The sequence below is a fragment of the Camelina sativa genome, chromosome 11 (assembly GCF_030686135.1).
Source record: "Camelina sativa cultivar CO46 ecotype springtype chromosome 11, ASM3068613v1".
Taxonomy (NCBI): Eukaryota; Viridiplantae; Streptophyta; class Magnoliopsida; order Brassicales; family Brassicaceae; genus Camelina; species Camelina sativa.
In genome coordinates this window covers 33,257,940-33,284,784 of record NC_141890.1, presented here as the reverse complement: position 1 = coordinate 33,284,784, position 26,845 = coordinate 33,257,940, and the positions used below count along the sequence as shown (strand labels likewise).

The window sequence follows — 26,845 nt, the reverse complement described above, 5'->3', positions numbered from 1 at the left end:
CCATTCAGCAGCTTCATGCATATCAACATACCAAAGATATCTTCATGGAGTTCTCACCATTAAAAAAAGTTTAAAAACATATAACGAAAAAAAAAAAACAGATTCACTTGTAACATACCCACTTGACACTTGTCATTCTTTAATTCAATTAAGTTTCTTTTTTATTTAAAAATTAGATAAATAATTAAAATTAATAAAATATTATATTTAAGATAAATGCATATATTTTTATTGTAAAAAGTGTATTTCTTTCAAATAGAGCATATATATAAAAAAGAAATACAACAATGCCATCAAAGTAATTTAGGAGTGAGAGAAAGTGGATGAGGCCAAGAAGGAAATTCAGTGGAGCTTAAATAACCTTCGTCGGTGGAGAAGAGAGTGCAAGTTTGGGTGGTGATATCGAAAACACCATAGTTGTGTCCCATGAAATAGATGCAATTAGGCCTTAGACCAGGAGTAGTGCTCGCTTTGACACAAAAAGCTTCACCAAGTCCCAGAAAAATACTAAGATCTCCAATGATGTCGGTGAGATACATGTATTTTGTTTTTCTATCGGATATCTTTTCATCCACTCTAAACACCTTGAATTTTTTTGTGTTGTGAAGTCTAAAGTCGTCCCCAAAGTACCTTCAAAGACATGATATAGTCACAAAATGAATGAATAAAATTAACTCCTAAGATTTCAAAACTCAGATGTGTCTTAACAAGAAACAAATTAAAGTTAAGAAATACATACCATGAGATAATCATACAAAAATAAACACTAGTAGAACCAAAATATAAAACCTTAATGATTGTAGAAACTGAACTGAAAAAAAAAAAAAGAAGCTTACGAAGATGTTTGTGTAGACAAGGGGCTTCATGATTCGGCTGAGAGGTTGAGACATTTTTCTAAAATCTTTGAACTATGTTGATGACTTGATGTGATCTCTCTTGTGGGTCTTCTCTAGTCGTCTCTATAGACTTATGCTTGAACAACAGGTTGACTTTAAAGAAGAGAATAATATTCTTTAGGAAATAAATAATTAGACATATTTGAAGGAAGAAAAGGAAATGAAATATAAAGAATCGATTTCTCCTTTCTTTAAGTGTTGCTTTACATTTAGAAATTTTTGCTAAAATTGTATCATATTATTTGATCTAATGACCCACTAGTTTACATAATAATCTCATGAATATTTTTCAATTTAATTATGTCTTTTATTTTACCAATACCCTTTCCCCATACATAGGAAATAAATAATTAGATGTATTTGAAGGTAGAGAAGGAAATATAAAGCAGTGATTTCTCCTTTCTTTTAAGTGTTGCTTTACATTTAAAAATAAATCTATAGTATTTTTGCATCACTTTTTGTTCAAAATTCTGTTTTTGGAAACATTTACCACTGAATGCCATTAAATGTATATATTCATATCCAAACAAGTTTAGTTAACTCTCTATACTATCCTTATAACCAAACACAATAACAATATTTTAAATATCCATATAAATAATATAGATATTTAAATTAATATAATGTTTTACAATTCTAGATTTAAAAAAAAATATTTTTTTATCATCTCTTTTTGATTTTAAATTCTAAATGTAGTGAATCATCATATAATACATAAAATTAATTTTGCTAATATAATCTTTTGTTAATTTTAGTGATTTAATATATAAACCGTGGTATACCGCACACTAATTTTTGTTTACTACAATCTTAATTAAATCAGTTTGATTCGACATATTTTATATTAGTCTTGTTAAAACATTAAAATAAGGATTTAACCCGTATTAAAATATTATATTACTGATAGTTTATTTTTATTAATTCAATCCTGTAATGCCAAACTCGTTTGTGTAATTTTGAAGATTTAATATGTTTAAATATTTATAATTTTAAATTTTTTATTAAGTGTAGATATATCAGTTATAGATTATAAACTTTTTAAAAATTTATAATTTACTATATACAGTACATTTACTATATATGTATGTTGAACACACACTTTTTATATTAATTGAGTAATATATGTTTGTTTAAAAAAATTTAAATCACAATATATGCAGGAAAAAATACACATTTTTATTAATTTTACTTATTATATGACGATTCACTACATTTAAATTTTAAAATCAAAAAGAGATGATAGGAAAATAATTTTTTATAATCTGAAATAAATTTTCTAAATATCTATACTACAAAAAAACCTCCTTTTCTAATTTTCCCTACTAATCATGTATGATGACGTCTATATTGTTATTTCACTAAACAAACATTCAAGATTTAAAAAAAAGATCTTACCTTTGCTTTAGAACACTAATTGCTGTCGGTAGTTTGGAAAAGCAAAAGTATTGTTTAACCAAAATCGAAATGTCCATAACAAAATACTTTATTTAATAGTATAGATATTTACTAATATTTACTATAAATAGCTACAAACACACAAAAAAATCTACTTTAATTTAAACAATCTAACTACGTTTATAGATTTATAGGCAATTAATTTACGAAATCTCAATAATTATATATTATTTTGAATATATATAATTCTATATTAGTTTAAATCTAATATGTTAATATATTTTAGACAGTTAATATATTTTCTAAATCGAATATTAACTATATATTCTTATCCCAAACAAAAAAGTAGTAGAGTAAAATGTTAACTAAAAATAAAATAGTTAATGTAAAGCTATTTTAATTGTAAAAATAAAATATATTTTTACAATATTAGAAAAGAACCCTTTTTTACAAATGGGTAGTTAACATTATTTTTACTCTATCTCACTAATAAAAATTTAAATTGTATGAGATAAAATATATTTAATATCTGTAGCCAAATTATTTTAATTCAAGATAAATATATTATTTTAGATTTCATTAATTATTTTAATTAGTATGATAGTCTAATATTTAAACCACAGTTATGAGATAGAAAATCATATATGAGACGAGACATACCACTTTCTCTTACTATTTTTTGTCCCAAACTAGACATATTCCCTTTTAAAAAAAAAAAGTAGTTGCCTTTACAGATAACAAAACAAATAGTTGCATTTACTGAGGTTATATTTTCAAAAAGAAAATTAAAATAAAATAAAATAATTTTAGAAAACAACCCCGCACGTACGTGCGGGTCTGAATCTAGTTTATATTAATTATAGAACATTATATATATGGATATTTAAAATATTTTAATTGTGTTTGGTTATAAGTATAATAGAGAAAGTTAACTAAACTTGTTTGGATATGAATATAAGCATTAAATAGTATTCAATGTAAAAACTTTCCAAAAAATATTTTTGAGCAAAAACTGCTGCAAAAATACTACTATATATATTATTGTCATCATCAACTTTCCATATATAATAACATTTCCAATCTTTTCTTGTCCAAAATAGTATTCGATTATTCTCACCATCACATAATAAAAATGTCTGATAGATTACTCTTGTGCATCATTATGTTACTTGCACAAAAATAACAATCCGCTTAGGTGCCCTAACAGTGAAAGGAACTATAGTCTCAAGCTTTGGCAAGTTTGATAATTGTTGTTGTTGTCTCTGATTAGATACACAATGAGCCATTATTGTACAATGTAAAGTTTATGTCCACACTTTTACTCTATATAATCTCTAAAGAGATTTTTTTGGTACTCTTTATATATACACGAAAGAGACATAATTGGGTTCACCCCTCTTCATTCACCCCCTTACAAAATAAGGAAATAAAATATGTATACATTATTATAAATTTAGAAACTTAAACTGCTGCTTTATAAACCCAAACCGATATATAATTTTGTTCTAATTGTAAAATCTAAACCTTAACCATCTCATTTGTAAACCCAAACAGACATATATTTTCGTTCTAATTGTAAAATCTAAACCCTAACCATCTCATTTATAAACCCAAACCGACGTATAATTTCCCTAATTGTATGTAAAATCTAAAACCTAACCATCTCATTTGTAACCAAAATCGACATATAATTTTGTTCTAATTGTAAAATCTAAACCCTAATCATCTCATTTGTAAACCCAAACCGACATATAATTTCGTTCTAATTGTAAAATCTAAACCCTAACCATCTCATTTGTAAACCCAAACCGACATATATTTTTGTTCAAATTGTAAAATCTAAACCCTAACCATCTCATTTGTAAACCCAAACCGACATATATTTTTGTTCTAACTATGAAATCTAAACCCTAACCACATTATTTCTAAACCGAATCCGACATATAATTTCGTTTTAATTATAAAATCTAAACCCTAATTCTCATATATAAACCCAAACCGATATACAAACTCGTTTAATTGTAAAATCTAAACCAAGCTAATATTTAACTTTCTTTAAATAAAATATACAGAATTTGTTTCTTTAATTTGTTTTGCTTTTTAATTTATTTATAATTTTTTTTTAAATAAAATATTAGATTGAACATTTTGATTGGTTGAACCTAAGTATTTTTCTACACGAAATTGCCATGAAGATTTTTCTTCCAGTATTGTTTAGAACAATACTTATGTTCACCCCTAGGGGTGAACCTCTCCATTCACCTCCTTGTAAAATAAGAAAACAAAATCTGTATACATTATTATAAAATTAAAAACTTAAACCACTCTTTTATAAACCCAAACCGACATATATTTCATTCTAATTGTAAAATCTAAACCCTAACCATCTCATTTGTATACCCAAACCGACATATAATTTCGTTCTAATTGTAAAATCTAAACCCTAACCATCTCATTTGTAAACCCAAACCGACATATAATTTTGTTCTAATTGTAAAATCTAAACCCTAACCATCTCATTTGTAAACCCAAACCGACATATAATTTCGTTCTAATTATAAAATCTAAACCCTAACCACCTCATTTGTAAACCCAAACCGACATATAATTTCGTTTTAATTATAAAATCTAAACCCTAAAAAAATTATTTGCAAACCTAAACCGACATATAATTTCGTTTTGATTGTAAAATCTAAACCCTAAACAATTTATTTGTAAACCCAAACCGACACATAATTTTGTTCTAATTGTAAAATCTAAACCAAGCCAATATTTAATTTTCCTTAATTAAAAGTATACATAATTTGTTTTCTTAATTGGTTTTGTTTGTTAATTTAATTTTAAAATAAAATAATGTATAGAAGATTTTGATTGGTTGAAAAGGAGGAAGTGAACCTAATTATTTTTCTATTGTTTATTTAAAATCTGTTGAACTTGGCGTCTAAGATATAGTAATTTTTTTTTGGTATGAAATTATATGCTGTTTTCTTAGTATTTGTCATGCCTAATTTATATGCTTGAACTTGGTGTCCAAACTTTTGTATTTCCTTAATAATGTTCTTTAATGTCAGCTTGGTGTTCAAGGTTATCTTTGCAGACAGTATTCGGCTGAGATGTAAATTGTACAAGAACTAAACCACAATAGTTTAGAAGATTTAGCAAAATGTCTCAACTTCTCAACCGCCTTGTGAAGCCTCTTGTCTTCAAAAATGCCATCGTAAGCTTTTCAGTACTTTCTATTAATTACTGTATACTAATAGTTCAAATTTATAGATATAATTAATCAGATCAATGTTGTTAATTACATGTGGCAGAGACACAACACAACAACAAGAAGATGGTTCGGTGGTACTGGTCTATGCCAGTCTACCCGTATATGTTACTTGACTACATCCTTACACTCGCATATTCTGTCAACGAATCTCCAGATGGCCGCATAGCCATACAGGATTGGTATTATAAAAAACACATTGTGATTAAGGACAAAGAGCTCTTCGAGGGAGTCCATTTGGATTATGCATTTACACCGTAACATACTTCCTCAAAGAACATAGGATCAAAAATATACAGATTTGGGGAGTTTTTTCTCGATGTGTAGTAGTGAATTTTGTCCAAAATGTAAAGAATTGAATCGAAGCCAAACAAAAACTGAACTAAAGCTTGTATTTGTCTAGAACTCATCAGAGTTTATTCAATTGAATAAATCAGAATCAGCAATCAGATTACAAATCCTGGAAAGAAAAAACACAGACAATTCAATTTCAACTCTCTCTTGACCTAATTTCGCATAGAGATTTTGTCCTTAACTTTGCATCATCAACAACATTTCCAATCTCTCTTGTATATCGTCCTGAACATTCTCTTCTTCTCATCATCACAGATTCAAAAGTCTCAATACCAATAGACAAAGTCAAATCAATAACCTATGATACTCTTGTGCAACACCTGTACAAAATCATTGAGAGTGCAAGAGGAAGAAAGATTACAATCCGCTTCGGCGCCCTAACAGAAAGACTATCAACGCAACATCCTTCTTCGAAAATCGTCTCAAGCTTTGGCAAGTTTGAGAATTGTTGTTGTTGTTTCTGGTGAGATGCAATAAGCCTTGGTGCTACCTCTCCCCATGTTTGAACAAACCTCATTTCCTTGGCCATTTTTTTTTCTTTCACCCAGTTCTCTTTTCGCCGACAACAATCCGATGCAGCAGAAGGAAAAACACGGGTTTAGTTTGAGAAAGAAAAAAATGGATCTTTTACGAGTGAGGAGGGCAGAGGAAGATTGAAAGATGCTTTTGACTTGATGAATGAAAGATCTTTCAATGGGAGAACTTAGAGGTGCATATGATGTGGAGAATACAAATGGGAGAGGCTATATAGAGAGACTTCAGGTGGTGCAAATATGGAAAATTGAGAAGAAAATAAATGTAAGGTTTGCAGAGCGCCACTGATGCATTCTCTATAATGCTTTTCTTAGATTTGCTAAACTTAGAGGCTCTAAAAACAGATATACCCAATTAAACCCATCACATTAGAGGTTTAAGAGTAAAAGAAGGGTCAAACAATTATCTTTTCATTTAATCTTTAGAACCCGAACACAAGGATCATAGAGAGAACGGAGGAACCTTCTCTCAGTTTTCTAGAACTATAGGCTCACAGATAGGTTACGTACTCCTTTTATCTAGATGATCATATATATAGTGACAAATTACAGCTCTTGAGTAGGTAGGAATATATATGAACCTGGAATCGGAATCTGTCAGAGTAAGAATGTAAGAGCTTCTCAACTTGAAAGGCTTTTCTTGTTCCAAGAATTATCCCCATAAGGCCTGAGATTGAGAATGATGTATATAAGCAATTGAACAAAAGAAAGGGTTTATGCCAATGTATCCTTTTTTTACCTCGGATTTTTCAAATGGAGCAGCATGAAGATGATGGATATGACTATGGAAGAAGAACCAACGACAATATAGGTGATGCCGAGGAAATCATTTCTTCCTCCTAACCAATTTGATGTGGATAGAATAAGCTTCTTCTGCCCACTAAAGCTGTAAGTGTTGTAATTGTTCATCAAATTTACTTCAACAACGTTTCCAGGTTCCAAGTCCTCTTCAATTCTTCCATATAACTTCCGGAAGCTTAGCAACGCAGCTGCTCGCATCCACACGATAAAGTCCTCTTGGTCACTTAGCTGCAGATTAAACAGCATTGCCTAAGCTAAACTATATGATTAAGATTTTTATGGTAATAGAATTAAGTGGTTAAAGAATGCATACTGGAATTTTCGGATCTAACTTTGCTCCACCAATCAAAGTTCCATTCTGGAAATTGAGAGGATACACATTCTTTCCAAACTTGTGCTCACGGTCACTTTTCCACGAAATGTTATTCCGGCTCACCTTCAGTTTCGTTCTTTCACGAGCAAACGCAAATGTATCATTGAACATACTCCAAGCCATCAAACCACAAGGAACAATCGGGAGGCCATTAGCTGACTCCTCGGGTTCACAAGAACTTGTGTGGCTATACTCAAGTCCATGTAACAGTTGCTGATCACTTCTACTCTTTACATACCTGCAAAAAAAATCAACGGCCACAAAATGTTGGACTTTCTCATCACCAAATTTAATAAGTAAATCAACAAGGGATCTAGCTAATTTACCGACGGTGGTTTTGATAGTAGTTATCGAGCTGGTAGTAGATAAAAATTGGAGCTTTCATATACTTTTGTACCTATAATTGTTGATACAAAATAAATGATACTGAGGAGTAGAAAAACGCACCAATATGCAACAATGAAGAGACTGTTAAGATTTCTACTGGTTGGGGGAATCAATGGAGCAGAAAAGAAATTTACCTTCAAGTAACGCGTACAATTCTTTGGGATAGATGAATCAGTTATATACAACAATTTATTGGTTTTATATTCTTCAGGAATGCAATCAACATCATACCGGTCTATAATTTCAATAGCCTGCCATTGAAAGGATTCAAAACCCCAAACACAATAGAAAGACAAGTTTCAATACCATTTCATTCGATTAAAGGAGACTTACATCACGAGAAGCACGAAGAGTAATGAGACCAATGGGAATGAAAACAAAACCCATCAGTAGAAACACTGTTATAACCTGCACAGACATGTAAAATGTAAAGTTCCAAGAACCAAAATAAAAAGCTTAGCTTTTTTTCAGGTCACAAAGATTCATGTTACTACTACTAACCGACGTTGGTGTTAAGACTGGCTTACAAGCTGGGAGTTTCTGCTGCTTAAACTGATACAGAGCTGCCAAATCGAAAAATGTTACATTAGTCTAATAAAACAATTGCAACAAATCGATACCAAATCACATCAAATTCTTGCCCTAGATTAAACACGTAAGAACTATATAAAACTAAAGACTTTGATTGAAACTTCGAAATCCTTAAAGAGAGAAGAAGAAAGTTTTATGATTTTACCTTTAGATCGTCTGGATCGTAAGGAGGAGGATTGATCAGAAGCACGATTCATCGAAGTGCTCGACCCTTCCACTTCCATCATTATTATCCCCACTGTCTTCACTACTTCAGCAATACATCGGGAAGACGATATTAATTCTCTTTCGCGGCGGGGGAGGGGACAAAAACTCCGGTGGATCGATAAATCGCGTTGGTCTCTTCCTCTCTCTCTCTCTCTTTTGCTCTCTCTCTCTCTGGGTAAATTCTCCTGATCTAGATTTTTGTTTTTGAATTTGTAAATTAAAATCTTTTTTTTTTTCTTGAACAAAATTGAAAGGAGAAAAAAATATACAACCAGAAATTTTTTTAGAAACTGAGGACTGAATTTGAAAAGTTTTATAATATGGAATAAACTAAAATATTAGGTCATTATGATGCTAATATGTTTTTTATTTATTTAAAATGGATCAATTGTAATATAAAGAGAAAATTGGGGAAAATATGTAATAAGCGAAATTGTAGGGACTATTTATGATATTAAAAAAAAGTAATATTGTAAACAGCTGCAAAAAGGGTGAATAAGCTATTCCTAGTTCCTACATCAAAATATTTCACAAATGTTTAATAGACAGAAATATTAATGAAAAAGAATAAAACCAAAATATAATAAAAAGTGAAGAACCGCTTCTTCTTGTTTTTGGCCTTTCATTTGAATTTTATATTTCATGGACCAAAAAGAAAAAAAAATCCAAAGCACAAAGGCCTATAAACCTTGGGGACTTTTTAAAGTGTAAAGCAGCTTAATTCCTTAGGAGGTAACACTAGAGTTTGACTGAAGAGCACCATAAAAAAAAAAAAAAAAAGACATTATGAGTGTTGCGTCTCAAGCAATGTGTTGAGCCAAAGCAAGAATCTTGAGATGTTTCTTCTTGCGAAGCTCATGCGGAACAGGACCAAACACTCTAGTACCAATCGGCTGGCGATCGGTTTTGGTCTTCTTGTCTTTACTGTCGACAAGAACAACAGCGTTATCATCAAACCTAACTTCGCTTCCATCAACACGACCTCTCTGCATCGCAGCACGCACAACCACACCGTAAACAACCGCTCCTTTCTTCACTTTACCGTTTGGCATAGCTTCTTGCACCGAAGCAACTATGGTATCGCCAAGTCGAGCTCCCTTTTTCCCCTTTAGAGCTTGAATACACTTCACTTTCTTAGCACCCGAATTGTCCACTACTTTGAGAACTGTTCCCATTTGAATGAATGTCCTGCGCTGTTGCTGCTGCTTCCACCAAAAACAAAGAAGCTTTTAAGACATTTCAAATATCTATTTTGATCCTACTTATCCGCACCGATTCAATCCAAGCAAGAATCGACATAAATAAAACACTTGTAGTATCCGTTCAAATCAACAAATACTAAAACTTGAAGACGTATATATATATATATATATATATATATATATATATATATATATATAAGAAATTGGTTTCTGACCTGAGAGAGGATAGTTTCATTCATCATTCCATTAAAAGAAGTATTCATCAAACCACCATTGTTAAGACCTCTAAGCAACGAGCGTCCTCCTGCTCATGATTTGGAAAATTTTATAACTTGGTAAAGATCTGACTTTTAGCCAAACCCATCATCTATCAACAGTCTAAAAAATTGAATCTTCATAACAAAACCGAGAATCTATGGTTATAAGAAACAAGGATGAGATCGAAGTAGGAGGAATAAGGTTGTTTCAATTACCTCGGGATAATCTGGAAGCGAGAGCTGCCGCCATTTCTGCAATTGAAAATTTTCGATCTTACTATATGCCAATCGACAAAATTAAAATAGAAACAAAAGGGATTATATATATATATATATATAGAGAGAGAGAGAGAGATGGAATTGGTTATTGAAACTTACGTGTTGTTGTTAATAGAGAAGAAAAAGAACAGATTCGTTGCAGCAAGTGACGACTGATCGAGCGAGCGAGGGCGGAGGAGGGGAGGATATGGTGTATCAGGAAAGGTTTAAGCGTGGCACCATATAGTAAATACAAGGTTTTAGTTAGGGGTATCATAGTAATTGTCATATGAGTTTTCTACTTTTGGCCCAAACAAATGAATGTTGGGCTTCAAAAACGTATAGTTTATTTTAGGAAACAAAACAGAAAAACATTGAGACAAAAAAAAAAAACATTGAGAGAGAGGAGCAAATTCTAGACAAGGTGAATATAAACGACGATGATAGTCTACAGAAAATATAAAAGTGAGGAGAAAACAAAATATTGAATCAGAAAGATTCAAAATAAACATTTAAAATACCATACATCTCTGTTTACACAAAACTTATACTTATTTTGGTGAAAATAAATACCCTACTACAAGCATTATTGGAATTTGGACCTATTTTTTTAACTATATGGATTTGGTTCACTAATTTTTAAGTCTCTTACTTCTTTACAACACACAACTAAGTTGATAAGAATTACTAGAAACCAGAATCTGTAAAGATGTATCAGTAAGGTTTAGGGTTTTGCGTCTCATATTCTCATGCAATGTGTCAGAGCCAAAGCAAAGAACTTGAAATGTTTTATCTTGCGGAACTCATACAGAATTCCAAACACTTGTGCCAAGCGGTTCCAGATTCGCCTCTTCTCAGCCTTTCTAAGTCTTTTGTCATCTGACGACCAATAATAACAACCGCATTATCATCGAACGTAACTTCGTTTCCACGACTTTTGCGTTGCATCTCGCACAACCACACCGTAAACTACTTTCCTCTTTTTCACAAAACCAATTGTCAATCAACAACCAAATTAAAGTTTACTTTTCAGCATAATGAATCTGCCATTGTTGTAGGTTTTTTTTTTGTTTAACAATTCTACAAAAAAAAATTACTAATCAGAACAAAAGAATTCCAAAACTACAATCTTAGATTACTTTGTATAATAATGACAGTTGAATAAGCAATACCTACAAATATTCACATAAATAGAGAAGAGCAAGCAAAGGACAAGACTTTTAAGTAACTAACACAGACATAAAACAAAAACAAAAGAAAACTCGTACATGATATCTATAATTTAGTTGATATATATATATATATATATATATATATGATTGCGAGATCCTGCAAAAGCATATGCTTCAAAGAAAAAAACTAGCTAGCAGATGCAGTAGGCAGCAAAACTTGTTCCTGGATTCATCAAAACTTCGATCTTATTCCATTCTCTGCTTCCCCATGATTAGATTATATGTAACATTTCTGAATTGCATCATCGGATTCCCTGATACAGAATAAATCATAACGATGAGCAAGTTCTCTGCTTTCTTAAATAGTAAAAGACATTTTTGAAGATTACACAAACTAATTCTCAATTTCTATTATCAATCTATGATCACAAATGCTTAACTAATCATCAAATGCAATGCAGTAACACCTAAACTCAGCTTCAAAGCTTTAACACTGCAGAAGATCAAATCCTAATGTTGCGGAATGATATCCTCAGATGACTTCATAAACGGCTGATTGATATTCTCAAGTTCCTAATGTTGATGATAAGCTATTACCAATGCAGGCACAAGGAAATTGATTCTCGCATAAATGGCTTTTTCATATCACTTCATAAACATATTAGAGGACAGGAGCAATATCTTACCTCAGATTCCGACTGAAACCTTTCAAACTAGAACGAGTTCATTTCTAGGCAGTAAGTCCTTCTCTTGACCAGCATCTTAGCAGCCGTCTCATAAGGCTCTTCAAAAGCTGAAGATACCCAAGAGATATCAGACACTTCCTTTTTCGACTCGCTCGGTCTTATCGCCACTAAAGTCGCACCTTTTAACACAGTTCCATCAGGCAACTCCAAAGTTGGAGCATACCAAAGCCTCATATTCAGAGCAGGCACAAGTGTCCTCTTGGAAGCAGAGGAAGCTGATAATGGTTTCACCCTAAGCTCTTCTAGCTGATCTCTGTTCATACATAGCACACCTTGCCCATCAGAATCAGTGAGAACTAAACTATCAAGCGTCTTATGTTCGGCGATGATCGGCTGTAACAAGTAATGTCGTGCTGATGCAGCAATCAACGAGCTAATAGTCCATACAACACGCAATTTCAAACCTCCGTTTGTGTAGAACGATTCCGGTATACTCCCGTTATCGTCAGAGGCAGAAGCTTCGACGATTGTTGTATCACAAGCTTGAGAATTTCTCATAGGATTGGGTTGAATCACAGAAGAAGCACCGAGAATCACACAATTCTCAAGAGTAGAACCAAATTCAGCTCTCCATTTCAACAAAACTCCATCATCAATCCCTAATTCACCACTAGGTAGCTCAATACGCAAGTAACGAATCTCATCAAAGTTTTTCAAAACCTGCGTAGGAGAATGATGCGTAACACCTCCTTGCTCGATCTCTCCACCTTCATCATCACCACCACTAATAGACAAAGAAGACGATCCAGAACCACCGCACGACGGTCTCTTCGTACCAAGGAATTGACCTAGAGCTTGTAACGGCTTCACAATGCCACCGAAAACAAGACGAAATATAGCGGAGAAAGATCCGGAAGAAGCAGCGGAGCGGGATTTGATAGACGAAAGAGACGACGAATCATCATCGGAGATAACGCAATCGACACGAACGACGACGTTGTCGACTTGAGGAACGAGAGAATGGAATCTTCTAGAGACGACGCAGCATCGTCCGAGAGCTTTGACGTCGCCGATTTTGTTGAAAACGAGGAGGAGGATTGAGTCAGGGAGACGATCGAAGTGGTCGATTTCTAGGGTTTGAGGTGGTTCGGGATGGATCCGTGACGGTGGATCTGAGCGGTGGATAATAACGGCCATGGATCTATGAGAATTTTAGAAGGGGTAGGGGAATTTTCTAGGGTTTGTGAGAGAGATTGATTCAGAATCAGAATCTGAGCTTTTGGAGAAGATAACGCATTTCGGAGAGATGTTTCTAGAGAGAAGATGAAAAGAAAATTTAAAAAACAAAAAAAATCAAATGGTGGGAGGAGATAGATCCACGAGGTTTTGTCTCTACTTTAAAGCGCGTCGTTTCAAAATGAGCGCGTGTGATGCGTGAAGTGTTTTTTTCTTTTTCTTTTGTCAATCAACAACTGATGTGACAATTATATATTTTAAATTTTTTTTGTGTAAGATTGTATATATTGCCAAAAATGTATTATTGTCATTTTGATAAATATAGAAGAATATCAAATTTATAGGTAGCTGTGCCACGTGAGAATGAATAGGATTTGCATTTTGCTTGAGATTAGAGACATATAAAAGATGGGATAAAAAGTTTTTTAGGTAACATATAAAAGAATGTGGTAATATTTTCTTTGTTGAGCTAGCTTTTCAAATTGGTTATGCTACATTTCTAACATGGTATTATAATCTAAGGTTAGAATCAACAGGCAATTTCCTACTAAGAAATGGTTTTCCTCCTTTGTGGTTTATATAAGTGGCATGTCCTATTGTGATATTTTCTAAATATTGGGTTTAGAAAATTTGTGTATTATACTGTTTCCCATTCACATCTTGAGAGGGGCTATTTGATAATCCTTCTTTCTTGAGTTAGTCTTTATGATTAGTTAGATTGCATTTCTAATATAGTCTATTGGTCCAACACAACAATACCACAACAAGATATGCCATTTATATGGACCATATAAGTAAGAACTTATTATTTGGTAGAAGATTACTAGCTTGATTTAGCCATAAATTCTAATATCATATTAGCAGTGTTCAAGAAAGTGCTAGGCGGTATCTGGGCGGTGACCCAACGCCTAGCGCCTAAAATGCTTAGTCGGGGCCTAGACGGTTTTAGGCGTTTTAGGCGTTTACAACATAAAACATTATATATATATATATATATATAGTTATTTTAAAATATATGTTATAAAAATAAAAAAATTATAAACAATGGTAAGAAAAATACATTTATTTAAGTTATATTAACAACATATAAATTTTTATAATTATGTATATAGATATAAAACATAATAATTTAATTATATGTAATTTAAAAATCAAAAATAAAATGTATGTAATTTTAAGCGGGTTATGCGGTTATCTAGGCGTCTGCTGAGCGCCTAGCGCCTACACGGCGCCTAGACGGCCGCCTACACCGCTTTCTTGAACACTGCATATTAGGAATGTATCCTTAATTCCTAACTAATCCCAAAAGCTAGCTAAAGATCAAAAGATTGTCACGTTCTTTATATATTGTCCAAAAATTTTTATCACTACAGAAACTAGCAAAATAAAATTAGATAATTCTGAAAATTAAACAGGTGGATAAACACACATCAAGGAAATGGAAGATGAAATTTTTTCTATTATAAATAATATAGTAGGTGATATTTTGATATTTTTAATTTCATAGTATAGTTTTCAAAAATTTTATAATATAGTTGGTTACAAAAAAGACGTATTGGTGTTAGAAAAAAAAAACGATTAGAAAAATTATTTGCTGACGGTTTGGAAAAACATACTTGTAGTTAGCTCTTGGATAAAAGAGATTGTACATAAACATTCAGATATGTATTTATATAATTATCCAATTGATGACTAAATGACAATATTTATGTCTAACTATAATATCTTCCTTATGCAACCGGTAACTATCAAACTTATTAGTTTATCTGCATATCCTACCGAACTTCGTTATAAATTAAAACGAATAAGATATGCATAATGAAGTAGTGACTAGACTAGTCATGTGTTTGATTATGCGATACTATGCACGTTGTATCATGTGTGTTTTCCCATTTCGACGCCTCGGCGTTGCAAAATGTTAGGATACAATAGAGACACATGTGACTATTAAATGCAGAATCACCAATGAAACATCTAAGTTTCTTCCTTCTAAATAGCTTTATTGTAATATTCTCCCACTAGATTTATAAAAGAAATGTGAATAATTATTACTATATTTTAGTTAGTAATTTATAGACTTGTTAAAGTTTGATCAGGTTACCATGATAATGTAATTTAAAATATTGGAGAGCCAACCAATCATATGGGGTTCCACGCCTCAACATGTTTTTGGGGTTGAGCAATTATAGAAGACAAGCATATTGTTTATTCATGATTTCATGTCCCGTATCAGTATATACATACATATGCCAACACGTGTACATATATACATTAGTACTACACCCATAATTCCATACATATTAAGTATGACTAATAAAACATTTATGAAAACAGGCAGCATAATGAAAATATCATTTTTTTCATAATTTCTTGGGATAGTATAAGATTTACGTCGCTATTACAATATTAACTAAAATTCTAAATTCATTTTCTTAATATTATTGTATTTTAATATAAATTAACAATAAAAAGTTTAAAATTAAAATAAATAAATCATATTTTCACAATACATGAAAATATAAGGCTATAATTAACTTTATTAGTAATTCTATAAAAAACTCTACCAAAAAAAGTAAGTCTATAAAAGTACGGAGAAAATTCGTAAATAAAAAAAGAACTACATAAAGGACCTGCGGATTTATTCTTCTTTTGATTTCCGTACCAGAAAATGTAACCGTTAAAGCGATAATTGTGCAAACAGCCAAATCGGGTTTATTTAACGCCAAACCAGAAATAAACTAGAGTTGTTTCTACTGAGTTCGGTACAATCCGGTTCGACCTTATACGTACATATAATATATATCTTATACCGAACCGGTGTTGTGTCCTACATAAACAAGATACAAACAATCAAATAAAACCAGAACATAATCAACCTCTGATCCGGTTCAAGCATAGAGGCTTCTTCCGCAGCGATCGCACTCGGTTAAATGAGAAACCGGGGTTTTACCGGAATTGATTTTCCGCAGATTCGGAAGATCGAGCTCAAGAACATCTCGAAGAGCCTTAGAGCCTTCTCGTAGTTCATCAGAGCTGGCAAAAGAAAAGAAAAAAAAATCAATAATTGATTCAATCTGATAAACCGATGAGAGAAAAAAACTGCTGAATAAACCAGACCGGTTCTGCTGTTTTGAATTTTACCTTATGGAGAGCGGTGGAGTTAACCGGACAATAGTGTTGTGAGTCGGTTTAGCCAAGACTCCTCTCTCCTTCAAGCTCAAGCAAATATCGTAAGCTGAAACCGGAGATAAGCTTTCGCTATTGAACTCAACCGCATTAAACAATCCCCTTCCTCGTACTTCCTTTATGTATTTTGGAAACTGTTTCTTGATTTCATTCAACTGAATCCTCAGTTCATCTCCAAGATTTGCTGATCTATAAGATTCAAACCACAACAAGAACTGAAATTTTGATCTAAAAAAACACAAATTAATTCAGAAAGTAAAAATGGTACCTTTCCACGAGTTTCTCTTCCTCGATAACGTCTAAAGAAGCCATAGCTATAGCACTAGCTAAAGGGTTCCCACCAAATGTGCTGATTTCGACAATCAAGAATACAAAAACAGAAGAAGCTTAACCGCATTAATCAAACCAATATAATGTTCTTAAAATGCCAATTTCAGTTAGTAAGAAGAGCGAAGTAAAGCCTATGCGAACCTTCCGTGTTGGCCGGGTTTGATATGAAGCATCACATCTTTATTAGCAAGCACTACACTTACTGGAATTACTCCTCCACCTAATGCTTTCCCAAGTATCTTTCAAGACACAGATTCAAGATTTGAAATATTAGTCTATGTAATGGCGCTTTGCTATGGGGAGCAAATTGTAAAGAAAATGAAAATAAAGAGCTTATAAAATGTAAAAGAACGTACCACCATGTCAGGACGAATATCTTCCCAGTCACAAGCTAACATCTTTCCGGATCTAGCAAGACCGCTTTGTACTTCATCAGCTATCATCAAAACATTGTGTTTTGTGCAGAGTTCTCTTACAGACTTCAAATAACCATCAGGGGGAATAATAACCTAAACCAAAGCCATTTTAAACAATTTTAGAAACAAAACCAGTCTAATTCATCCTCTAAACAACGATTGTTAGAGATTATTGTAGCTTGAAAGAAGGAACTTACTCCAGCTTCACCTTGAATCGGCTCAAAAAGAAATCCCGCTATTTTATCTCCTTTTTCTGCAGTTATCATGACAAAAAACATGCTCAACTAGCTCAAGAGTAATCATAATCTCGGAGATGAAATTCTTGGTTAACAATTGAAGCAGGAAACATAGTCATACCTTCAAAGATTTTCTTAAGTGAATCCGCGTCACCAAAATCAACTTTAAGATTCCCCGGCAACAATGGTCCGAATCCACGAGTAGCATCATTGTCACAACTCATGGAAATAACTGCTAATGTACGACCATGAAAGCAACCACAACAAGAGACGATTATAACCTGTAAGAATAGTTTTCCAAACTTTTTAATACGCTAATGTATATAACAATTCTTAAAAAAGAAAGAAAATCGAAAAGCCTGTACCTCATCTTTGGGGATATTTTTATTTTCATGACCCCATTTCCTTGCTAATTTCAAAGCGGTTTCAACACCTTCAGCACCAGTGTTCATAGGAAGCACCATATCATAACCAAACCTATTCGTGAGACGCTCAGCAAACACCGGGAACTTATCGTTATAAAACGCTCGTGAACTTAAAGTGAGTTTCTCCACTTGTTCCTGCAATGCCTTCATGATCTTAGGATGGCAATGTCCCTGCAACGATATTAGAAAAAAAAAACATAAGATCTCACACTGGAACAAAAACAATAAATTGAAAAAGTATGAAACTTTCCATATCTTGCATCTTAAAGAGAAGCGAGACGGTTGGCATTATGATTACCTGATTAACTGCGGAGTAAGCAGCAAGGAAATCAATGTATCTCTTTCCTTCAGGGTCCCATATAGTTGAGCCATTTGCACGAGAAAACACAACCGGAACAGGATGGTAACTGGATTTTTTAAACACATACAAGATAAATTTAAAGAAGATAGCTAATTAGCAGGATTTACAACATCAAGAAGCAGCAAAAGTTTTACAATCAAAGGTTATCAGATTGATTACGCCTCAACATGGATCTACTTAATCAATAACAAACACAGCTCTAATCCTATTTCTACTATCGCATATCAAATAATATCAATAAAAGCTTCTATCATGTAAACCAAGAACCGCGAGATCAACAGATAACTTGTGATCGAAACAAACGAACCCCAAATATCATAACTTTAACAAAACCCAGAACGCCAACAGATTAAAGTTTCTTGATTTCATCGACGATATATTCAAAGTGGAGAAAAAAAACCAAAACTTGAGAAAAAGAAAAAAAAAAAAAAAAAAAGGAAAGAGAGAGACTTTACTTGTGGGCACTGAATTCAGATTCTAATTCGATCAATCGCTGAGAAGAAGAAGAAGACGGAGGAGATTTGGAGTTCGACTGCGGAACACCGCCATAGCTCCGCCGCACTCCGGCGTAGGTAGAAACTCTTTTAGACACACACTGGAGCAACCGTCTCGTGGTAGCTGCCATTTGAGAGAGTCTTTCAGATATGAAAGCAAACGATTTTTTTTTATCTTACCACACTCCTCTCCTCTCTCTTTTGTTTTCCTAGAAAATGATGGTTTTCTGACTTTCTCGGGATGCAAATTTTATCCGAATCTTATTATATAAACTTTTGTTGACACAGTTAATAACTTACCAGATATTGTCACATATGTTAGTTTAAATCATTAGATATCAAAGTTAAAAATTAAAGGTAAAATTTATTAAATTGTAATATATGTCAATTTTAACAATTAAATATTAAAATTAGTATCTCATCAGATTGTGATACGTGTTAATTTAACGATCAGAAATTACTGTTTTCAAGCTTGGTAATATAAAGCATAAAATAATTGTAATCTAATTATATTTAAAAAAACAACTAAGATAAATATACTATGTGCCATCCATATCAAAGTTTTACTCTTATAAAGATTCTCAACCACTACATGGTAAAATAAATATACTACCTGTCATCCATATTTGGTAGTATAATTATACTATATAACCTAACACATTAAATTTTATGTATTTGTTTGCACAAAAAAAAAAAATTATGTCTCTACGGTTAGCCAATTTATAGCAACAAGATTTGTGAAGGCAGTCTTAGCAAAAAAACTTGAATTGAAGTCTGAACTAATATTTTATTATATTAAAAATCTTATTATATAAAGTTTGGTTTTCAAATTAGCAATTAACATGATTATGACACGTGTCAAGTACACTGATGAGATGTTGACACGTGGTAATTAAGAAAATAACATTAAATTCAAATAAAATTTACATATTTATATCTAAAAAAAAATTTCTAAATCAAAAAGGAAAATGTTTTGGCGCATTTCATGTAAGAGGATTATATGGTCCTGGAATATGGGTATCCGACCCTTATGGATAAAACTAATATATTTTTCATTGTACGTTACTTATATTATACATGTTTTCTCAATAAAATTTTGACATGTATAAACAAAAAAAATAATTCACTAAGATGTATAATTATTAATAAATAAATAGTGAATAACAAATTTAAAAAGAATAACATAAGTTATGTCAAAAGAATTTTTTTTTGAAACATAATAGGACAGCTAATTAAGAAAATAACATTATATCTACATAATATTACATGTTTATATTGAAAGCTTTGATCTTTGATTTTTTTTTTCTGATATAGTTTTGCCGATCTATTGTGTGGATCTTTGATTCGTGCGGGTTTTGCAATGGAAGCTATCAGATACAATGAAATGAAATCGAAGTATATAATGCCCACTAATTTAATTGAGAATAGAGACACTGATGGAGGTTCTAAAATTGATTCTACAGTTAGTAGCATTATAAGTATGGAAGATAAGTCGGTGGTTGATGTTTCTGGTCAAAATTTAGAGTTGTCTTTTTTGAATAATGTTTATGATTCTGGTACTAAAACAAGAGCTGCTTGATCGAGTAATTGAGAAGCGATTTCAAATTTGGGAAGTTGGAACGGTATACCATTTTAAAATTGGTTTCAAACCGGATTTATGTGGTTTTCTATCAGATTAGGTTCATAAACCGTTTAAACCAGGTATATGGAGAAATACATGAGAACTTTTGATTCGGGTAAAAATAAGTTGAGAATTTATGATTCGAGAATATTTGAAACGAGGTCATAGATTTAAGTTGTTTTGGTACAATTGGATACTTCTGATGAGTAAATAGGTTGTTGATCCTTAACGTGATTATGACATATGTCATGTTTTGGATTGTATATAAAGTTTCCATTTTGTATATCTGAATTATCTAAGACTTATATATACCATCCTGATTATAATTTTTAAAATTTTGTTTTTATTATATTATATTAACTTTCTTCCAATATCTCAACTTTTATTGGGTTAGTCATAAAATCATTGTAATCGAGTAGATAATTTTCACCAGTTTTTCATCCAAAATATCTTTGGAGTAAAAATAACTTCATGGTTAAAGAAATTATGTCACAAAACAATTTTAGTAATTATAAGAACTATAATTATGCCAAAATAAAAGTAAAGTAGCATAAAATTTGTTTAATTTGTTTAGAAGACATTTTATAGGTGGTGATAAAGAGCATACTTTAACAATAAAATAATTTTGGGTGTAAGAACATATTTTTAATGGTAAAATATAGAGTAAAATTGTACATGGTTACTTATTAGATGTTGCTTTGATGAATTTGTTGCATGTAAAATATTTTGTGAATAAGTTGTGAAACGTTTCTGAAATTTGACAATAATAAAATTTGTAATGATGAGTATTTGGCAAAAGTTTTAATGGGATATAATTTAGCTTTAGATTATTGTAATAATTGTTATAATAAATTAAAAATATATAAATATAAATAAATTTATGAAAGTAAATACAAATATTCTCTAACTTAAATTATTTATATATTTACTTAGGAAATAAAATTTCTTTATATATTTTCAAAAAATTGTTTAAGGTTTAGGATTTATTTTCTTCAACACTTTTTAAACCCGCAGGATGTGCGGGCCCTTATTTAGTATATACTAAAAGTGACTTAAAATTGATTTACGATTTGGTCTCGGTTTAACAGCTTTCAAACCTCATACCGAAACAGAGAATACGGTTTGGTTATTTTATTATACCCTCTGTTCTATTATATAACGGGAAAAATGTCATTAAAATCCCCAACTTAGCACTTTCGTGTTGATTTAAAGCATGAATTCTGGATTTGGAGGTAAAAACATCAATCTTTTGTTGACTTCCAAATAATTCGCAAACTCTTGTTGACCTAGCCGTTTGAAGCACAACGTTACGTGGTCAAACAGAGAAATTAGACGAGGTTAATTATCTGTTAACGAGATCTGTTAATAGCAAAACGACGCTGTTTATAACAACTAATAGATCTCATTAACACCTAATTAACCCTGTTTCATATCTCTGTCTGGCCCATTAACATTATTCTTCAAACGACGAAGTCAACAAAACTTCATGATTTAAATAGAAGTCAAGAAAAGAGTGAAAATTTTTATAATAAATGAAGACTTTGTGATTTAAATCAACAAAAATGCTAACCTGGGGATTTTAATGATATTTTTCAACAATTGTTGTCTTTTTTTTTTTTTTTCACCTAACTTAATACAACGCCTGCCACATTGCCAAATTATTCATCAAGTGCTAGTATAATTTTAAAAGTTCTGCAATTGAGAGACTATATAAGAAACGAACTTGGTTAACTCAATAGGAATGGTGAAGCACTTTATAATTGCTTAACGTATGTACATATCCATTATATACAAAAAACCTTCCAAATGGGTCATCAACATCTATCTTGTTCTAAGAAACTTATCCTCAAATCGCCTCTGATCAAATGATGAACAAGACTTCATAATTGCCAAGAACTAAACTATACATCACATTCGGGAAACCCCGTTTTTGCGAAAAAGGAACTGCGTAAAGACTAAATACCTGTTTAGATTGAGCGAACAAAGGGTGAACAAACTTGTCTACCAGGATGTGTTGAGAGGGACAGGCTTATCGGAAATTTTATCAAATCCCAAAAACAAAAAAAACAAAGTGTGGCGGGTTTCTAACAACCTAGCAACCCCAGGTTTATCACATATATGTCAGGCCAAACTAATCAGACCACAGACGATAGCAGAATCAGAAAGCTTCAAGTGTAGCGGGTTTTTGAAAACCTAGAAGTGTTGTGGAACTCCAGGTTTATCAGATAATCGTCATTCCGATTTGATCACGCTAGCAGAATCAGAAAATCTTTTGGTGTTGCAGATTTAAAATGCTAAGATCCTAGAGTGACAACCTAGAATGTGAGAATGGTAAAATGCCAGCGCAGAGTGACAAGACCCGTATATGCTAAATCGAAAACACACACCACATTCATAAAAGCTTTATGTACTGACAACCTAGTATGTTAGCTACAAGCAATATAAGATCAAGATTTAAGTTAATATGAGATGAAAACATAGATGATCAGAGTTCCAGGGGGATTATCTGGGAAAAGAATACATCAGAAATGGTAACAGAGGTATATATAACAAAAATCAATCGGTGGAATTCTACCTAAAGAATGTAAAATCAAAACAGTCTTAGGGATGATCAGCAAGAATGAGAAGTTTCCTTACTGATAAACCCACGGATAATCACTTAATCAGAGCACTAAAAAGGTAAAACTTCTAAGAAGCAGAAAACATTACGAGCATTAACAAGAAGATATCTAAAGGCTACTGTTCTCGAAGATCACTAGGCGCTAATAAGTTACTGTTGTTCACTGCAGAAATTTCTCAGAAGCACCAAGAACTATGATGTGATGAGTACGATTTGGCATCACATATGACGAAGCTGAGATATGGGATGTGACGAGTTGGTAAACTACCACCTAAATGAAAGGACTGCTTTGGAAAAAGCACAAAGCAGACCTGATTCATATATGGAGAATAAGCAAAGTTTGATTGATATAAGAACGCTTTTGTTTTATTGCACAGAGAGATAAGCATTTATCATACGAACAGCTCGCAAGGAAAGGGAGAAAGAATGATCCTGACAGACTGTAAGATGTCTAGCACGAGAAACCAAAAGTTACCTAATGGAGACAAAGATACTGAAAAGTTGGAGAGAGATGTAACCATGTTTAAACATGAACTTGATAGAAGAAGGAGAAAAGCCTGAGAACCCGAGACCAAAGAAATCCACTGATAGCTAGAGAGATGGAACACACTTCCATGGAAAAGGATTTTTGAGGCAGAGCAAACAATTCAAGTGGACATGATAAAAGCTTGGAACAAGTTCTCTGCGGTACGCTTCTGTTCAGGTGTTCCGGAAATGAGAGCAATGCGACCGCCATGGGAATTATTGGAATCAGAAATTTCTATCAAAGCTCCTGATATCTGAGAGAAGAGAAAAGGGCACACATCATGTGAAAAATGTTATAGCGGAAAGAGAGAAGAAGAGACGAACAAAGCTATGGTGATCAGAGAGCAACGAGGAAGGAAAAATCTAAAAAAACTTTTGAACAAACCCTTCTTATGTTATCCAAGTTGCCTCCTCCTCTGCCCATAACTTTACCCACCGCACTTGCAGGAATTCGAACCTCCATAGTAGTAGATTGAGGCAATCTGTGAATGCACAAGATATCAACAGGGAAAAGTATTGACAAATCTTATAATAATAAAAAAAAAAAAAAAAACTAACTTGAAAACTTACCCTCCATATAGATTGGATGAGTAAGAGTTGGATCCGTAACTGTTATTGCCCATCTGTTTATAAAAACACTTTAGGTTATGAGTATAAGCTACAGAAAACATAATAAATGAGATAAATCCAGTTTGAGCAGAAGAAGGAGATGTTACCGGAAAACTTCCATAACCATAGAGTCCACCGCTAGAAGGAAGCATACTCATGCTGCTCCTGGTTTCTGGTCTCCTATCAAAATCTACAGTAGCCGGAACAGAAGACATGAAAGATGGAGGAACTGCTACACCAGTATTGCTACTACCCGAAGAGAAGAAATTATTATTCTCAGATCTTGCAGGAGGCGGTTGATTCCTGGAACCAATCTCTCTATCTCTTAAAACATCATCTCGCAGCCTCAGAACTAACTGAATAAGAGCATCTCTCACACAGCTTACTTCACCTGATATCTACTTGAAATACAAAAAGAATCATACACTATTGGAGAGATATTGAAGAACTGAATAAAGCTAAACTTGAGCGAATTTAAGAATCATTACCTCAACGAGCTCATCATTAGGATCAGCACACTTAGGCTTATTACTCCCTTTTGAAATGTGAATATCAGCCTTTGTCCTTTTCCTGATTTCGCTAATGATTGAGCCACTCTTCCCTATAATGCATCCTATTACTTTAGAAGCTACAAGGAGTTGCATTTTAACTTTGTCCTCGTCTTCATCGTTGATTTTCTCTTGAAGTAGAAGAACAGCTTCAACCGCCATAGACTTCAAATCATCAGGAGACTCTGTAGCAGTGACAGTGATAACACAGTCTTCATCATGATTTGACCTCGAGTCATTAACCTCGATATGAGACCCGCTTGCTTGTCTTATCCCCTTAATGGTTGATCCTCCTTTCCCTATAACACGGCCGATTTTGGAAGACGAGCACATAACTTTTATAACCAAATTCTCAGATCTTGAAGACCCGCCAAAACCACCATGAACCACAGAAGCAGAAAAAACCGGCATTGGATTTGCAGCATTGTCTCCATAACCCATGAATGATGAAACGTTGGCCCCATGTTGGAAAATAGGATCCTGATTTGGGTATAAACCGGCTTGTGGATAGACAGATAGCTCTGAAGGAATTATAATACTAGCGGGAACTTCTTGGACAGTTGTATCCAGAGGAATCTGTTCTCGAGGACTGACTTTGTACATGATTGCAGAAACAGCAAAAAGTGCCTTCTTCACTGATTCAGACTCACCAGATATCTGATTGATAACAAGAATAAGTAACACCGATTAGAAATAAACAAAGAGAGAGACACGACAACTATATGCTAAGAATTCAGAGATACTAACCAAAACAATGTTGTCAAAATCCATTGCACAAGTGTGTGAAGGATCAGAAACATTTTTAGAGACAATCTTAACGTTAGCTCTAGTTCTACTTCTAATCTTCTTAATAATCGAACCAGCTTTACCAATCACATTAGAACATTGACTAGAGGGAACCAAAACGCGACATTCTCTGATATCATCTCTATCTATCTTAGTGTTGTCAGCAGCAGTGGCTAAAGAAGCCACAATAGCATCATGGACTTTAAGAAGAGCATCTTGAGCAGAACACAAAGGAACGGTGTAATTCAATTCGCTATTCTCAATGTCGACAATGTCTTTCTTCTCAGTAACAGAGCAAAAAATGGTAATGACTCTTTCGCTACAACCTGGAAAAGGATCAACAACTTTGATCCTAGCTCTAGTTTCTTGCCTAATCAAGTTGATAACTTTGCCACTTTTGCCTATAACACTACCAATGACTCCACTAGGACACAAGATTCTGTAAACAACAATGAGATCGTCTTTGTTATCCATCTTCTCTTCGGATTCATAAGAAAGACGTCTCTTTTGATTCCTGTTGTTCTCATTGTTACTATCTCTAAAACGGTTATGATTCCTCTTCCCACGCTCCACCATTGTTGACTGTTTTTGCAAATCACAAAGAAACCTGAAACACAACACACACAAAAAGAACCAAACTTTTGATTAGAGAAAGCATCATTAAAAACAGAAGCAATGTATTGTAGAACAGATTGATAGGGTTAGGTTACAAATAAGAGAGAAACGCTAAAAAAAAACTGAAATTTGCGAATTGGGTGGTAAGAAAAAAACTGAAAGTATCGATTTTTTATGATTCAATTTGAAAATTTTGTCAACTGGAATCAGACAAGAAATCATCGAGTTAAGCCAAGAACATACAAGGTGTACGGAGATTCTCAGAGAACTTGAATGAATGAGCAGCGAGGCCGGTCGGAAGAGAAGAACCCTTTTTTTTTGTCTAATTGAGAGAGAGAGAGAGAGAGAGAGAGAGAGAGAGAAGGATTGTGATTTGTCTGTTGCAGGAGAGAGAAGAGAGAGAAGACGGCGAGGGGGTTAAAGAGATTATAGTTTGATGATCCTTCTGTTATAA

General features: G+C 32.9%; 5 protein-coding genes across 10 annotated transcripts; all 5 read right to left on the bottom strand.

Moving 5' to 3' along the window:
- Nucleotides 1-206: 206 nt before the first annotated feature.
- On the bottom strand, nt 207-9,129 carry LOC104724772 (putative ALA-interacting subunit 2). 3 transcript variants are annotated; one of them, XM_087474089.1, is made up of 9 exons: nt 8,747-9,101; nt 8,512-8,573; nt 8,344-8,418; nt 8,145-8,261; nt 7,950-8,020; nt 7,564-7,861; nt 7,189-7,478; nt 7,031-7,116; nt 207-630 (listed from the first exon to the last, which is right to left on the bottom strand). In XM_087474089.1, exons 1-8 carry the CDS (start codon nt 8,826-8,828, stop codon nt 7,071-7,073), a joined length of 1,041 nt encoding a protein of 346 aa, XP_087330215.1. In that variant the 5' UTR covers nt 8,829-9,101; the 3' UTR covers nt 207-630; nt 7,031-7,070. The 3 variants fall into 3 exon arrangements, with proteins under 3 accessions (XP_087330215.1, XP_010441622.1, XP_010441621.1); XM_010443320.2 differs by lacking the exon at nt 207-630 and adding an exon at nt 5,957-6,468; XM_010443319.2 differs by lacking the exon at nt 207-630 and having other exon boundaries at nt 5,957-7,116; nt 8,747-9,129.
- A 260-nt stretch (nt 9,130-9,389) lies between these two features.
- On the bottom strand, nt 9,390-10,779 carry LOC104724771 (large ribosomal subunit protein uL14mz). 4 transcript variants are annotated; one of them, XM_010443315.3, is made up of 4 exons: nt 10,646-10,779; nt 10,484-10,519; nt 10,226-10,314; nt 9,390-10,010 (listed from the first exon to the last, which is right to left on the bottom strand). In XM_010443315.3, the coding sequence occupies exons 2-4, from the start codon at nt 10,515-10,517 to the stop codon at nt 9,609-9,611; spliced, it is 525 nt and encodes a 174-aa protein (XP_010441617.1). In that variant the 5' UTR covers nt 10,518-10,519; nt 10,646-10,779; the 3' UTR covers nt 9,390-9,608. The 4 variants fall into 4 exon arrangements, with proteins under 4 accessions (XP_010441617.1, XP_010441618.1, XP_019087767.1 ...); XM_010443316.3 differs by having other exon boundaries at nt 9,390-10,007; XM_019232222.2 differs by having other exon boundaries at nt 10,484-10,544; nt 10,646-10,736.
- An 860-nt stretch (nt 10,780-11,639) lies between these two features.
- Nucleotides 11,640-13,828, bottom strand: LOC104724770 (F-box protein At5g46170). Its single transcript, XM_010443314.2, has 2 exons — nt 12,384-13,828; nt 11,640-12,011 (listed from the first exon to the last, which is right to left on the bottom strand). Exon 1 carries the CDS (start codon nt 13,578-13,580, stop codon nt 12,411-12,413), a length of 1,170 nt encoding a protein of 389 aa, XP_010441616.2. The 5' UTR covers nt 13,581-13,828; the 3' UTR covers nt 11,640-12,011; nt 12,384-12,410.
- Nucleotides 13,829-16,308: 2,480 nt separating this feature from the next.
- On the bottom strand, nt 16,309-19,387 carry LOC104724769 (ornithine aminotransferase, mitochondrial). The gene is made up of 10 exons (XM_010443312.3): nt 19,029-19,387; nt 18,511-18,619; nt 18,153-18,383; nt 17,909-18,068; nt 17,749-17,804; nt 17,492-17,644; nt 17,277-17,374; nt 17,074-17,154; nt 16,761-16,994; nt 16,309-16,652 (listed from the first exon to the last, which is right to left on the bottom strand). The coding sequence occupies exons 1-10, from the start codon at nt 19,196-19,198 to the stop codon at nt 16,508-16,510; spliced, it is 1,437 nt and encodes a 478-aa protein (XP_010441614.1). The 5' UTR covers nt 19,199-19,387; the 3' UTR covers nt 16,309-16,507.
- A 4,244-nt stretch (nt 19,388-23,631) lies between these two features.
- On the bottom strand, nt 23,632-26,810 carry LOC104724768 (KH domain-containing protein At4g18375). Its single transcript, XM_010443311.3, has 7 exons — nt 26,635-26,810; nt 25,738-26,383; nt 24,931-25,647; nt 24,550-24,840; nt 24,404-24,456; nt 24,219-24,315; nt 23,632-24,087 (listed from the first exon to the last, which is right to left on the bottom strand). The coding sequence occupies exons 2-7, from the start codon at nt 26,350-26,352 to the stop codon at nt 23,956-23,958; spliced, it is 1,905 nt and encodes a 634-aa protein (XP_010441613.1). The 5' UTR covers nt 26,353-26,383; nt 26,635-26,810; the 3' UTR covers nt 23,632-23,955.
- Between the last annotated feature and the right edge of the window lie 35 nt (nt 26,811-26,845).